Here is a 13,578-nt window from a genome sequence, read left to right on the forward strand (position 1 = left end):
CAAAGCCTCAGCTGACTGGAGACTACCTGCCAGGTCAGTTTCTCTCCTCCCTCCGGGAGCCCCCAAAGCCTCAGCTGACTGGAGACTACCTGCCAAGTCAGTTTCTCTTTATGCCTCTCTGAAAGAAGCTGTGCATGGCGGTGTTACAGAGCTGAGAACGCTCTGAACAGAGAAAACACACTCACTCCTGAGAAGTCTTTGAAAAGGTAAGTACCCAGGCAAAAGGACCGGGGTGGGGGAAGATAAAGAAGCTTTACCGCATTGGCATTCCCGCCGACCTGCATACACCTCAGCTGCAACCAGCTCCAGGTCAAATCCAACTCTGTCGACCTGTGCACAAGGGCTGTTTGTTACCTACCCGGTGATACCAAAACATGCTTCCCTGTCAAGCCTACACCTGTCATTTGGCCTCAGGCTTTTGTGGGTGTCCAGGAAGCCATCAGTCACTGTTCCATTTCCTTCTCGCTTCCCTGTGTTTGAAATCTTTGCTCTTTACCTAATACAAAGGGTACCAATTATTTCTGAGGAGAAGGAGATCCGAAAGGATGTCGACGTCTAAGAGTGCTCGGAATCGTACTGGAGACCTGTTGAGCCAATCTGTCTGCAGTAACAAAGTCAATGCAGCTGACTTCTCCCCTAAATTGATGCTGAGTCTCAAGTTAACCGTGAAGAGAAGGGGTGTTTGATCCAGACTTTATGGCTACAAGCAAACAGAGGCGGATTTCCACCCCCCACCCCCCGCGCAGTAGGCCAACAGAACTCCCGCCAGGAAGTATCCAAACAGAACTCATAAAGGTTCAAGGGAAGGCGTCCTTTCAGGCCCTGTGGTAGCACAGAGCCTACCTGATAAAACTGAGATGGACACCCAGGGAGCGATGCACTCCGGAGCAGTCAATACACAAAAATACACCATACGTGATGCTGGCCCAACTCGGGCTCTTGGCGCCACAGTCGAAACAAGCCTAAATGGAAGAGGAGACAAGTAAATGGTTAGGGCCTAGAGTGAGGCCCAGCGCTCGAAACCACAAGAAAGCCTCCCACCTCCGTCCTGCCCTCCCTCGGGCCCCAGAGGACAAGAGACGTCTTCTCCGCCCGCGACAGGACACGTGCCCCTCCGTCTCAAGCACCTTGTTGGTGGGAATTGCACGAAGCCTCTTAAAAACAGCCTGGATTTCGGTCTTGCTCGGCTCCGCCGCCATTTTCTCTCCTTCCCAGATACAACCGCGAGCGACAGCTCCCGCCACCGGCCAATCCGCGGCGGAGAAGGCGGGCTCACCGCGCCACCCCCGCAGGGCCCTGACCCGCCTACGAGTGAAGTGATTCGACCAGATCTGGACCAATGAGCGTCGGGCAGACTAAAGCATGACGTCAGCAGCCGGGAGCTCCGCAATGAGCCTGAGAGTGAACGCCGAGGCGCGCTTGGCCAATCCGCAGACGGAGCGGGCGACGGCTCATAGGCTGGCCCAAACTTTCTTCTTAGTCGCTGCTGGACGCAGGGAATACCGCAGGGTCACTGGCTACGGATGACGGAAGGCCATGGCCACAACATCTGATGAGTTGCCGATAGATGAGTAATGGTTAACAGTCGCCCGAGTACTCCTAATCCCATCGGGAAGACACTGGCGGGGCTCCAACCCTGCTCACAATCCAGCAACCGTACTGGAGCAGAGGCCCACACACTAAAAAAACCTGATCTCAAGTCCCTTCCAGTCCAGGTTACATTTCTGAAATTTCAGGGCAAATACCAGGAGGCAGTTGCCTGCCCAATCCCGGCTCCATAACACATACTGGGCCCACGAACCTCCCCCATGATTCCCACCAGCTTCAAGAATGGGGTATCAGCCGGGCGATGGTGGCGTACGCCTTTAATCCCAGCACTCGGGAGGCAGAGGCAGGCGGATCTCTGTGAGTTCGAGACCAGCCTGGTCTACAGAGCTAGTTCCAGGACAGGCTCCAAAAATCACAGAGAAACCCTGTCTCGAAAAACCAAAAAAAAAAAAAAAAAGAATGGGGTATCAAAAGACGCTCACAACACTAGATGGTACTTTTATTCTTGATCAAGTTTAATACACACTACAAGTCACACAATAGGACGCTGCTAGCCCCAAACTACATTCTCCCCAACCTCATCCTCAGGAACTCCCAGTTTAAGAACTGGATCCCCTACTCCTGGGATGACCCAAATGCTCCCAGGGAGGCTCAGGCACTCCAACCTCCCTTCCTGCCTCCAATCTAAACTCTTTTGGCCTCTTTCTAGACGCAGACCCCTCCCCTTCATGGGCCCTCAGGCATCCTTCCTCTCCGGAAACAGAACAGCAGCAGCACATGGTTCAGGGTCCTCACGTCCAGCGATCCTGGAAGGGTTGAGCTTTGGCTCTGGTTGGAGGGAAGCTGCAATAGGACTGTCAGGGCACTCAAGCACCCACACATTCCACATAATTGGCGGGGTACAGACCAATGCGGCCACTCTGCAGCTGGCCCTGGCACCAGCCCTGTTCATCTTCCTCACTCATCTTCAGCAGCTCTTCCCCTGAAGAAAGACAGATCGGTCACTGCCGGAGGTCAAGGGTGAGGGGATGGAACGCCCAGCTCAGACCAGGATAGGACACAGCCAGCAAGCTAACCTACCCAACCCTAGACCCCAGGGAAGACATCGTCAGGCCCCAGCTGGCTGGACCCTGAACAGGCTGTGAGAAGGAGGTCTCTGGCTTTCCTTTTCTACACCCTCTGCTCTATCAGGTAGGACAGGCTGAAATGGAAAGGAACATGAAAGCCCATCCCCCCCCCCAGCATACCTGCTCGGAAGCTCAGCTCATCAGCTTCCTGGCCAGCATAGTCATAAAGCGCCCGCACCCTCACCCCAGTGGCAGCCTTCCGGGGGCTCTCTTCATCTGACCAGTCCTCATCCTGCCCACTGCTAGAGAGGGAGACACAAAGGGGCAACTCTGGACAAAAGCGACCATACTCAGCTCAAAGCAAAGGTTTTGACACTTGGAGGAACGCAGATGGGGAGGAGCTAAATAAAGTCACACTTTGGTCACCATGACTGCAAATGTAGGTACCATTCTGTGCATGAGCCTGTTATACAGCCAAAACATAAGGAACGTGAGAAACCTAAACCTCTGTGAGAGGGCCCTTGGGTACTGCTGTGAAGGGAGGGGAACCAGCAAGGGGGTAGAGCTGTTTCCTTCCCAGCTCTTACCCTGGAGATGCTGGGCATGCTGGGGACTGGGGTGGGGGTACAGTGCCATCTCTTGTAGGTACAATGCTGGTCAGGGTAACCTCATCAGGGGTCCGGCCACCCTTCTCCTTCCGGCTGATTGCTCTCTGTGTGTCTAAGGACCACTCCTGTGGAGAGAGTTTCTAGAGTCAGGCTGAACTGTACCCATGGTGGCAACAGAGCCATCTGGACCACCTTAACTTACTTACCCCAAAACCCTGTCATCTTCTCAGGGTCTGCACTGAGCCCAGCCCACCTCCAAGCCCCACCCAGCCTGTAACACCTGCCTCAAACTGTGGCCAGTTCATGGCCATGCCAGGTCCATGTGTGCTGCGCCACCAGCGGAGATCTTCCTCATCGCTAGCAGCCTCAATGCCCTGCTGCAGGTCTCGGTGGAGCTCATGGAACCTACGAGGCACTCAATCAGAGAGGAGCCCGAGCTCCTAGAATTCCATTCAGCCCAGCTAGAACCCATAGGAGTTGAAGGGAAGCCTCCCTCCAGGGTGCAGGCCGTACTTGTCACTGCTGGAGAGGTCAAGGTGCTGATGCAAGGTGAACAACATGTCCTTGAAGAAGAGAAGCCTCTGGCGTTCCGCAGCCTGGCAGCTCTCAAAGGCCTGCTCCATGTCCTCCATGTAGCGCGGGGTATAGCGATTTAGTTCCGCCAGTGTCTGCTCATATTGGGTTTTCATCTGGGTGAGAGAGTAGGGAGGCAATGAGGGCAGACTGCACCAGCAGTCACAGAGCACAGCCACCAGCTAGCCTTGGAGCTGGGAACGGGGGGTGGGGTAGGCAGTCCGGAAACTCATTTCCTACCCTCAGGGACTGACTGAGGCAGCCTAACAGGGAAGTGACATTCAAGTCAAAGGCCTATAAGAATCTGGTTGGAGCAAAGGACAGGGTCAACCTACATGATAAGGTGAGAGAAATCAAAGTAGGCTTGAAGGAGTTGTTACAGACGTGACACCTCTCAGAGGGAATGGGATGCTCGAGGGAAGGGCACTCAGGGCAGGGGACAGAGTGTGCAATATGAGAACTGGCCCCAGGTAACTAAGGCCTCAGCTGCCTGAAACCCCAGCATTCCTCTCCTGGGTAAGACATCACCTCCGTGCATATACATGTGTGTGCTCTGTGTGTGTAGGCCACATGTCAACATAGTGTGCCTTTCTCAGCCCTCACAGCCATGAGACAGGCTGGCCACTGAGGTCCCGGGATCCACCTGCCCCATCCATTCCCAACATACACACCCTTCTGTCACCTCCCCTTTACCCACGTCAGCTGCCTTGAGCCCAGCAACCACTTTACCAACCAAGCCAACTCCCAACCCCAAGTTCCTCCTTTATGTTGGTTTGTTTGTTGAGACAGGGCCTCACGACAGTAGCTTTGGTTGACCTAAAACTACACGTAAACTGAGCTAGTCTTTATGTGGACCAGGCTGGCCTCAAACTTACAGAAACGCACTTGCCTCTGCCTCCTGAGGGCTTGTAGCAAAGGGTGTACCCTAAGACCCAGCCCAAGTTCCTGTTTAAATAACCATGACAAGCAAGAGCAGCATCAGGGATTAGAGCAGGAAGAGCCTAGGGTCTGGAAAGGCAGACACCCAGGAAGCTTTGCCAGGGGCCTGTACCTTCTCTGCCTCCTTGGTGCAGCGTCCAACTCGTTCCTGCAACTTTCGAAGCTGTTCCTGGGACATGGAGCTGTCTGCTTTCGCGTGGCTCTCCCGGGTCTGGGCTGTCTTCTCATCCTTGCGTGCTGTGTAGTAGCTCTTCTTGGAAGCTTCAACCTAACGTGCATGAGAAAAGCTCTGGATTCTAGATGCCACGCCCTGGTCCCGTGCAGCCCTGGAAGGCTCCTGCCTCCAATATTCACAGCTCCCAGCCTCACCTCCTTCAGCCTCTTTAGCCAGGGCTTCTGGGCTTTACGGAAACCATCCTCGGCAGCCCGGCTTTCCCGAAAGCCACCCAGCACTGGCCGGTGAAAAGCCCCTCGCTGCCAGGTCCTCACACGCTCGCTGTCTGGACCGTGCAACTTCTCCCTCACTTCCAAGTGTAGCTCGCTCAGCCGCTCAGCCGCAGTAAAGAAGGCGTGCCAGGCCTTCTCCAGAGTGCCATATTGTGGGCCTGCAGAGGGATGAGCTTGGGCCAGATGGGGTGCTATCAAATATAACCAACCCCTAGAGTGTCCTACTCTGAGTGCCAGACAGAGGCATGGTAGGAGTGGGGGTGCAAAGTTGAACAGCAGCAGTATAAGGTGCTGCATTAGGAATGCCTACTCTGTACCCTGATGTGAGTGATCTCATGAATTCTTGCCTCCAGTACCACCATGGGGACAGTGCTACTACAGTCATCATGGACAGGCAAAAACAAAACAAAACAAAAAAAAACAAACAAGAAAACCCTAAAGCCTAGAGAAGTCAGGTTAAGTTGTCCAAAGCATCACATCTATTATTTAGCCAAGATAAACCCAAGCCTGCTGTACAAACTCTGTGCCTGGGACCTTCCTACACAGCCAGAAGACCTACACGCCACAGTTAACTCTTTCTAGCTGTGTGGCTTCAGGCAAGTCCCTTCTCTGTTCTTCACTTCTGCTCTAGAAAACAGGGGACGGAGCAGAAATATAGATCCCTCTTGCTATGTATGCTTGAGGTCTTTCATTCCATCCCTAGCACCCAGAAACATCAAGAAACAGAAGCTGTCCTGGGGGTACCACCCTTACAGTCTGCTAGGCCTGCATGCTGGCTCACCCTTCTCGACAGCTCCCCTCCACTTGCGGGCCCAGTCAGACAGCTGCTGGGCATAGGCCTTCTCAATGCGGGCACGTTCTTGGAAGCAGTTAACCAGGTCCCCACACAGCCTGTGCCCATCCTCAACCCGTTGCACTGTCCGGCGGTAGTTGCCAGCCTGGAGCACATAGGAGGGAGGGCTTTATCAGGGAGAAGCCGCCTCTCTGACAGGCCCCTCCCCCATAGGTGGCAGAGCCAGAGAGAAAGGGACAGTTTTCACCAGTCCCTAGCTACTTACCTCCCAGAAACTGCCCCCTAAGGCCTCCCCTCCAGCATCCTCTTCTGGAGCCATGGTGTCCCTGCAGCACAGAATGGTGGCAGATGTGGTGCTGTAGAGGCCAAGTTAGGAAGCAGAAAAGTAAGGCCTGCAGTTTGGGGACTAGGAAAAGACCTGCTCATAGTCAAAAGCTTTGTCCCACTGCCGTTCCCACCACCCAAGGAGCCATCAGAGCAAGGACTGAGTAACAACAAGCTAGAAGTCCTCAAAAGGAGGCAGGATAGGGGCAATGATGGCAGCTCCTAAGTTCCCTGCTCCGCTCTAGGTTTACCCTCCTCAGTCCATCGTCTACATACCTGGGGTCTCCAGATCACTTCAAGGACCGGTGTCCAAGTCTCCAAGCTGCCACTACGACTCTGCCTTGAAGTTAACAAGAGCACAGAAAGGGGTAAGGGTTGGGAGCCTCCAGTGTCCAGGGCGGTGCCCAGCTCCTTCCAATATAGCAACTGCTGTCAGAAGTACCAGATTCCAGGCTGAGAATGCCAGGCGGGTCACATGATCCAGCAGGGGATTAGGTGACAGACATGGGTAGGTGGTGGGCAGAAAGTCCCACATTACTACCGTAAACGAGGACTCCTGCCTAACTAAGGCCCCTTGAACAACAAGGCAACCCCATGACCAAACCAGTCCAGCTGATAGGTGCCCAACGCATGGCCCCTGCAACTGTGCATACTGAGCAGAGTAGAAAGAGTGCCAGGAGACCTGGACCATGCCACAACCGGGAAGGTTCTGGAAAACTGTGTTGTGCTGTCTTGAGGGAGCCTCCGTGCACCCTAGTTAAGATGGGAAGCCCCGTACCTGGTCAGCACCTATGCTATGGCTGATGTAAAACTCAGACTAGGTAACGAACCAGAAACACTTAAAAGATCCGTCAGTCGGAAGGGGACACTCACTTGGCCCCTGCCACCACCACACAACATCCAGGGAAGCCTCAAAGGGTCCTGAGACAACAAACAACTCCATTCTTCCCTCAGAAGGCCTAGGGTGGGGCTTCATGCACAGCCGGTAAGAAGAACCGTGGAGGATGGCAAGATGAATTTTTGTACCAAAGGCTCTCTCCCTCAGGGGCTAGATGACACAGCGACACGCAGCCTCCTGACTTCTCCCTAGTACCAACTGCCTCTTAGTCTATAGAAGGAAATTGCTTTCTTCTCTGAGGTGGCCTAAGACCTAAGGGACAGTGGGTCAAGAGGACGAGTGTATGAGATTACAGCAAAGCAGAACTCTGTCACAGTGCTCTCTCTAAACTGGAAAGAGGCCATCTTCCCCACTCCTCCATCCGCGGGGCTCCCAGAACTGCTGGGGTCCTGGTCCCACTGTGTGTCCCATAGGTTGTGACCGGACCGTCCACAGTCACTGACAGACTTCTGCAGTTTCAATTTGTGTTAACCCAGGCACTAGAATCAGTGGCACAGCTCAGAGGTAGAACATGCTCCGAGGTCAGAGGTTCCATCACCAGCACCAAAAAGGAAAGAGGAATGATGTCCCATCTGAAGACCAGAAAGCCTGCTGGCTATGGCAACCCTGAAAGAGGCTGGCAGTTATGACTGCTGCTGGCAGGAGGGGACAGGCCTCTCCCTGGAGACCCCATTAGCATAGAGGCATTGAAGCTCCCAGGACCCAGAGCAACTCCCCACCACCCTAACTAGCTCTTCACCTTATTTCCTCTTGAGTCAACCCCACTTGTCCAGAATGGCTTGCCAGCAAGATGGGGAAAGAAAGAACAGTAGGTAGAAGTCATTGGGCCTTTGGAGCTGTCCTAGAGAACCATCCAGGCCTGGGGCTCCTGCCTACTCCAGCCTCCCTGCCCAGGCTCCCAGGAGACCTGCCCCCCACCCATTCCCTCTCCCTGGCCCCAGAACAGAGCAGGCTGTGTGTGTGGGGCTGGCACAGCTCTTTCAGACCTCACAGAGCAAACACAGACTGGATCCCCAGGCACAGCCAGGCCCGGCACCCCAGCTTCATCTAGCTATGGGGGTGGACCTGGCACCTTGGTCCCTATTGAGGAGGATTGGCACCTTGCGCCTCCTGACATTAGCAGAGACTCAAATCCGAGTAAACACACTCTACCACAGCAAGAGCTCAGAGAGCAAGAACAGGTAGTTAAAATCTTCCCAGCCCAGGACCTCCACCTATCCAGGCAGAAGAGGCTTCTGGGCCATCGGCAAGGTCTCTTCTCAGCCGCTGAGCTGAGAGTGCTGGGCTTCAGGAGAGTGCACGCTCCCTCCACCTGAGCTCCAAAGGCTTCGGCCTTACTCCTCTTCTACACATAAGCTAGCCTCCACATTTTCAGCAGCTGGGGACATGGGTCTGGGAGAGAGTAAAGCCACCCTGCCCTGCTCAGTCCTGTGTCCTGAGTCACACAGGCTGCGCCCAAGGGCTTCGTCAGCAGCCTCTCCCAGTCAGTCGGTAGACCTAGGTTAGAAGGCGCAGAAATGGGTAGTTGCTGATCCAGAGAGGGGCGCGTGGAATCAAGAGACTGGCACAGCCTTTTGGAGGGTTGGGGGAGGGGTGGCACAGAGAAAGGGGGAGGAGCCAGGGCCAGGGAGGGGCATAACAAAAGGGCATTTTTGGAAACCCGACCTACCAGCTGAGGTGCCTGCTCGCTAATGACGCACTCCTAACCTTGAGCCTCCACACCAAATCTCGGAACCCTTGGCCTCCACCCTTACATACAGCGCCACTCGACAAACTACCTCCCGATCCCAGAAGGCACGGTGGTTGAACAACTCCGAGCTGGTGGAGCCAGCCACACAGACAGGCATAGCCAGGCCTAGACATGGACGCTCTAGGACTTCTTGGACAAACTTGTTGAACTTGGTCTCGCTGGGGAGGTGGGACCAGCTGGTAACTGCGGAGGGGAAGGGGCGCTGCCTGCCAGGGCTAGCCGGGCGGTGGACTACAGATGGTGGCGCGAAGCGGGTGGGGAATCCGGGCTTTCTACAGAAGCCCCTTCTAGGGCTTCAGAACGAGAGCGAGGAGAGCAGTTTGGGACCCTCTAAGAGCTTCAGGAGATGGTTTGCTTCTCCAGCCTGGACGCCCCATTACTCCCAGCTGACCTGAAGAATCGCCTCTTTGGCGTAGATGAGATGGCCTTGCGCTCAGTGGCAACCAATGGCCTGGGACTCCCAACGCGGGAGTCCGTCCCATTGCCAACTTCAGGACTCAGGGGACCGAAGAGCGAGCTAGAGCCACGGCACTGCCGCCGCGTCCCCCGGCGTCCCCTCCAAGGCACTCACCGCGTCCTCTCAGGGCCCCTCGGTGGGTGGGTGGGGGATCCGGCCACGCTCGGTCCGGAGTCTTACCACTCCTGGGTTCGGGCCACCGCCTCCTGGAGCGCGCCGGGCCCTCCCCCGGGAAGCCCGGCCCCCCGAGCCCGCCCTCTCCGCGCTGCCGCCTATCCAACCCCACCAACAGCAAGCATCCCCGCTGCGGGGACTGCAGGCATCCGGGCTCCGGGTGGCTGGTGGAGGGGGGGGCATAGGCTCTGCTCCCCCATGCAGAACAGGAGCCAACTGTCGAAGGTGGCTCTGCGAGTAAGGCTAGCAGAGAGCTATACTTCAGTTTTGCGGCTCTTCGGTCCTTGCAGAGCCTGAGAAGCCGTTGGGAGCGAACCGGAGCCTGCATCAGCATCACTGGGGTGGGATAGGGGACATTGCTGCATTACATTCTCAGGTAAGAGCACCTTTCTTAAAGGTTAGCTCCGGGGAGGCTCACAACCACCCCTCCTTGTAAACATTAGGATTCTTCTGAAGTCAGAAAATGAGGCTTAGAGAGACCTTCAGCGGTTTGCCCACGATCTTTAGTCTGGCAGAAGCAGACTGTAAAGCCATGCCTACCTAGCATAGCTCTGCTGGCCACTCTAGCGTGCATTCAGGGACCTGGGACAAACGCGGTGGGGGTGAGAAAAAAAAAAGCATGAATTCTCCCCCCCCCCGTCTTCATAGTCCCAGATTTTGTACCTCGATTCATATCCTTAAATCCCTTGGTCTCTTCACCTCCCTTGTCCGATGTAGACTTTCCGAATCGTCACGATGCCACCCCACCCTAAATAAATCCCTCCTTCTTCACTCCCCCACCCTTAGCCTCTCGGGATTTCAGAGCCTGTGGGTCTGTTATTTATATCCACTGGAGTGGTCCAAGAAATGTTCTGAGGCTGACCTAATCGCCACCTGCTTGGCTTCCTCGCCCCTCCTTCTCTCTTCCGAGCCTGGTGACCCAGCAGCGGTGTCCTGAGCCCAAGAGGCAGGAGGGAGCGCGGGCCAGCGGGGTCCCAGACCTCTGGTGCTCAGGGGTCCTCGAGGTTGGAGAAGGCAGAGGACCGCCCCTAGGGGACCGCGCGCACTCTGGAAGCCACAGGCCTAGCATTCTCTCTCCTGCACGTACATTTCCAACCCAGCCCCCTTCATTCCCTTAGAAGTGTGAGTACGTGCGCGCGGAGTTTTAAAAGACAACTTTAAAAATAGCAAAATCGTGTTATTTCTAAATGTGGAAGGAATCATTAGTGCGCTCCTTGCTCAGTGGAGTCCACTCACAAAATGGGAAGGGGTGCTGGGGAGAGGCTGCTGAGGAGAAGCAACACCAGCAGCTGGAGGCTGGCTTGAGAGCGAGAGACTGTTTCCCTTTGGCCTTAGGACTCTGGCGGCATTGTAGCAAATCAAAATAGTAGATTCAGACACCTGAGGATGAGGTTTCTGAAGCCAATTTTAACACACTCGCTCTCTCAAGGGCTTGGACAAATCTTGTCTCCTTATCTATTTCTGCCTCTATAAAACCTTACGGGTAACCCGGCTGACTGACCTTCCGCTGGGCTGTGTGCCCATCTAATTAGCTATTGTAAAACAGCTGCAACAGAGAGGGGCTTGGGAAATGTCTAATCGCAGCCATCATGTTTTGTATTATTTGGAATCAGCATCCCACCTAGTGCCTAGGGGCGTTTAGGCATCCAGACAGAAAGTGTGAAAATGCAAGAATGAAATTAATTACAGAAACAGCCTACTAAAAAACCTCATTAAAAATAATGTTGGTACCAGGCTCTGGGATGTACAGAAGTCAGGACATAGAGACTCAGGAAACAAGGCTGTTCAGACCACAGGGAGAAGTGGATGTGCAGTGGAAAACATCTGGCTTCCCTTGGGTTCAGATCTGGAACTGGAAAGCAGAAATGTCGCAGCTGATCTTAGTTGTCCCTAAGGTCCTGGGAGGGGACAGAGCACAGAACATATTGGGCTGTAGGTGAAGGGAAACAGACTGGAGCTCAGATTCCTATGTCCTATAGCCAGAGCCCTTAACTACATTGCACACAGTGTCACCCAGTCTTAACAGTTCAAGACAAGACACCCAGGCCCAGAGGTCCAAAAATAAAAACCTAGTGAGGAACACCTTGGTTTAGAGTATCACGTGGCAAGTTGGTCAGCAGCCAGCTTTTAGGGAACTCACAGACTTCTGGAATGTCATAACCACTATGCCTTTGTTTTTTTGTTTGTTTGCTCAGTCAAGGAAACTTGTGGATTTTTGCTTTATGCTAAGCCCTATACTAGATTTGGGAATATGTCGAGAAATAAGGCTGAGCCTTACATATACAACAATGATGAGATGTGGATAAAAGGTCCTGTGAGAAAACAGACAGGAAAGGCATGACACTTGGTTGGACTTAATGACCGTGTAGAGAGGCATTCTCGATGGACACAGGAGGGTGTGCCAAGTCCCACAGTTCCTGGTGTATGACTCTCTGGCCTGGCAACTCTACCTCCTGGTATCTACCATAGACAAATGTGTACAAATACAGACAGAAGTGTCAGGCTATTTGCAGATAGTACTATTCAGAATCCAAGAATATGAGATACAAATGTCCACCAGGAAGGAAACTGCTGGATAACTAAAGCTACAGATTACTCTGTAACAGTTCCAGAGCAAAGAAAACATACTTTTTGCTTTATTTCAGGTTTTTTTTTTCTAACCACTAGACCACCAGGGACAGGTTTTTTTTTTTTTTCCAGAAAGGGTTTCTCTGTGTAGCCCTGGCTGTCCTGAGACGCACAGAGATCTATTGCCACTGTCTTCTAATTCCTGAAATTAAAGGAGTACACCAACACCGCCTGGTATAGAAAACATATTTTGCTTTTATTTTTTTCAATGCAGAATTCTTTTTTATTATTGATTTTTATTGAGCTCTACATTTTTCTCTCCTCCCCTCCCTGCCTCTCCCCTTCCCTTTAACCCTCTCCCAAGGTCCCCATGCTTCTAATTTACTCAGATCTTATCTTTTTCTACTTCCCATGTATATTAGGTCTATGTAACTCTCACTTAGGATCCTCATTGTTGTCTAGGTTCTCTGGGATTGGGATTTGTGAGCTGGTTTTCTTTGCTTTATGTTTAAAAACCACTTATGAGTGAGTACATGTGATAATTGTTTTTCTGGGTCTGGGTTACCTCACTCAAAATGATGAATCAATAACCTTCTTTTTCTTTTTTTGGTTTTTCGAGACAGGGTTTCTTTGTAGCTTTGGAGCCTGTCCTGGAACTAGCTCTTGTAGACCAGGCTGGCCTTGAACTCACAGAGATTGCCCGCCTCTGCCTCCCAAGAGCTGGGATTAAAGGCAATCACCACCACTGCCTGAAAATATATTTTTCTTTTTTTAATATTTCTTAAGGCTTATTTAACTTTATTTTATGTGCATTGGTGTGAAGGTGTCAGATCCCCTGGAACTGGATCTTCAGACAGTTGTGAGCTGCCATGTGGGTGCTGGGAATTGAACCTGGGTCCTCTGGAAGAGCAGTCAGTGCTCTTAACCATCTCTCCAGCCCCCGCTAAATGTGTAGTTAAAATGAAAACTGGTGAAGAATGATGAGTAGGGTTTAGGTCAAAAACACCGATGTCCAATAGGATTTGTGCAATAGCAGAGAGGTCCTACAGCCGTGCTGTGCGATTGGTAGCCAACAGCCACACAAGACATTTGGATCATGGCTAGGGTATCCAAAGAACTGAATCTTAATCCTTTCTTTAGTTAGGAGGTGGGTCTCCTGTGTTACCAAGGCTAGTCTTAATCTCCTGGATGCAAACAAGTCTCCTACTTCAGCTTTCTGAGGAGTTAGGATAGAGGGGCACATTTCCATGTCAGGCTTATCCTTCTGTTTTCTTGCTGGGGGATTGGAACCCAAGGCTTTACACTTTCTGTCAGTGAACTATAGCCCAGCCCAGATTTATCCTTTCAAAACAACTCCAGAGGGACTTCCCTGTGGAGGGTGCAGCACGGCACACAGAGGCAAGCACACAGAGGACAGCACACACAGCACACA

At 53.0% G+C, this 13,578-nt stretch overlaps 3 protein-coding genes across 7 annotated transcripts in view; 1 reads left to right on the top strand and 2 right to left on the bottom strand.

Annotated features, from left to right (window-relative positions):
- Positions 1-1,246, bottom strand: part of Arfgap2 (ADP ribosylation factor GTPase activating protein 2) — a 12,008-nt gene extending 10,762 nt beyond the window's left edge. The window contains exons 1-3 of one of the 2 annotated variants that reach the window (XM_005364162.3): positions 1,128-1,245; positions 844-962; positions 258-330 (exon numbers count right to left, since the gene is read on the bottom strand). In XM_005364162.3, the coding sequence (XP_005364219.1) occupies positions 258-330; positions 844-962; positions 1,128-1,199 (264 nt within the window). In that variant the 5' untranslated portion in view covers positions 1,200-1,245. Of the gene's footprint in view, positions 1-257; positions 331-843; positions 963-1,127 lie in introns of both variants that reach the window. The other variant, XM_026787766.1, reaches the window with a different exon arrangement.
- Positions 1,247-2,034: 788 nt separating this feature from the next.
- Pacsin3 (protein kinase C and casein kinase substrate in neurons 3) lies at positions 2,035-10,481 on the bottom strand. Of its 4 annotated transcripts, none has more exons than XM_013352571.2 (11): positions 10,242-10,481; positions 6,576-6,639; positions 6,241-6,331; positions 5,964-6,120; positions 5,105-5,340; positions 4,848-5,003; positions 3,737-3,912; positions 3,508-3,628; positions 3,203-3,348; positions 2,796-2,917; positions 2,035-2,530 (listed from the first exon to the last, which is right to left on the bottom strand). In XM_013352571.2, exons 3-11 carry the CDS (start codon positions 6,292-6,294, stop codon positions 2,415-2,417), a joined length of 1,284 nt encoding a protein of 427 aa, XP_013208025.1. In that variant the 5' UTR covers positions 6,295-6,331; positions 6,576-6,639; positions 10,242-10,481; the 3' UTR covers positions 2,035-2,414. The 4 variants fall into 4 exon arrangements, with proteins under 4 accessions (XP_013208025.1, XP_026643619.1, XP_013208026.1 ...); XM_026787818.1 differs by lacking the exon at positions 10,242-10,481 and adding an exon at positions 9,519-9,641 and having other exon boundaries at positions 6,241-6,301; XM_013352572.2 differs by lacking the exon at positions 10,242-10,481 and adding an exon at positions 9,519-9,641.
- LOC101989031 overlaps positions 9,294-13,578 on the top strand; it is a 23,173-nt gene continuing 18,888 nt past the window's right edge. The window contains exons 1-2 of the mRNA XM_026787853.1: positions 9,294-9,695; positions 9,826-9,954. Of these exons, the coding sequence (XP_026643654.1) occupies positions 9,294-9,695; positions 9,826-9,954 (531 nt within the window). The remainder of the gene's footprint in view (positions 9,696-9,825; positions 9,955-13,578) is intronic.

This window comes from Microtus ochrogaster, assembly GCF_000317375.1.
Source record: "Microtus ochrogaster isolate Prairie Vole_2 chromosome 14 unlocalized genomic scaffold, MicOch1.0 chr14_random_1, whole genome shotgun sequence".
In the NCBI taxonomy this organism is placed as follows: Eukaryota; Metazoa; Chordata; class Mammalia; order Rodentia; family Cricetidae; genus Microtus; species Microtus ochrogaster.

Excerpts from the sequence above, each read along its gene's own strand:
- Pacsin3 (XM_013352571.2), bottom strand. The coding sequence starts at position 6,294 with ATGGCTCCAGAAGAGGATGCTGGAGGGGAGGCCTTAGGGGGCAGTTTC. Across the intron at positions 3,629-3,736 it reads GACCTCTCCAGCAGTGACAA|GTTCCATGAGCTCCACCGAG; the intron begins GTACGGCCTGCA and ends AGTGCCTCGTAG. Across the intron at positions 2,918-3,202 it reads GCATGCCCAGCATCTCCAGG|CAGTGGGCAGGATGAGGACT; the intron begins GTAAGAGCTGGG and ends CTCCCTCTCTAG.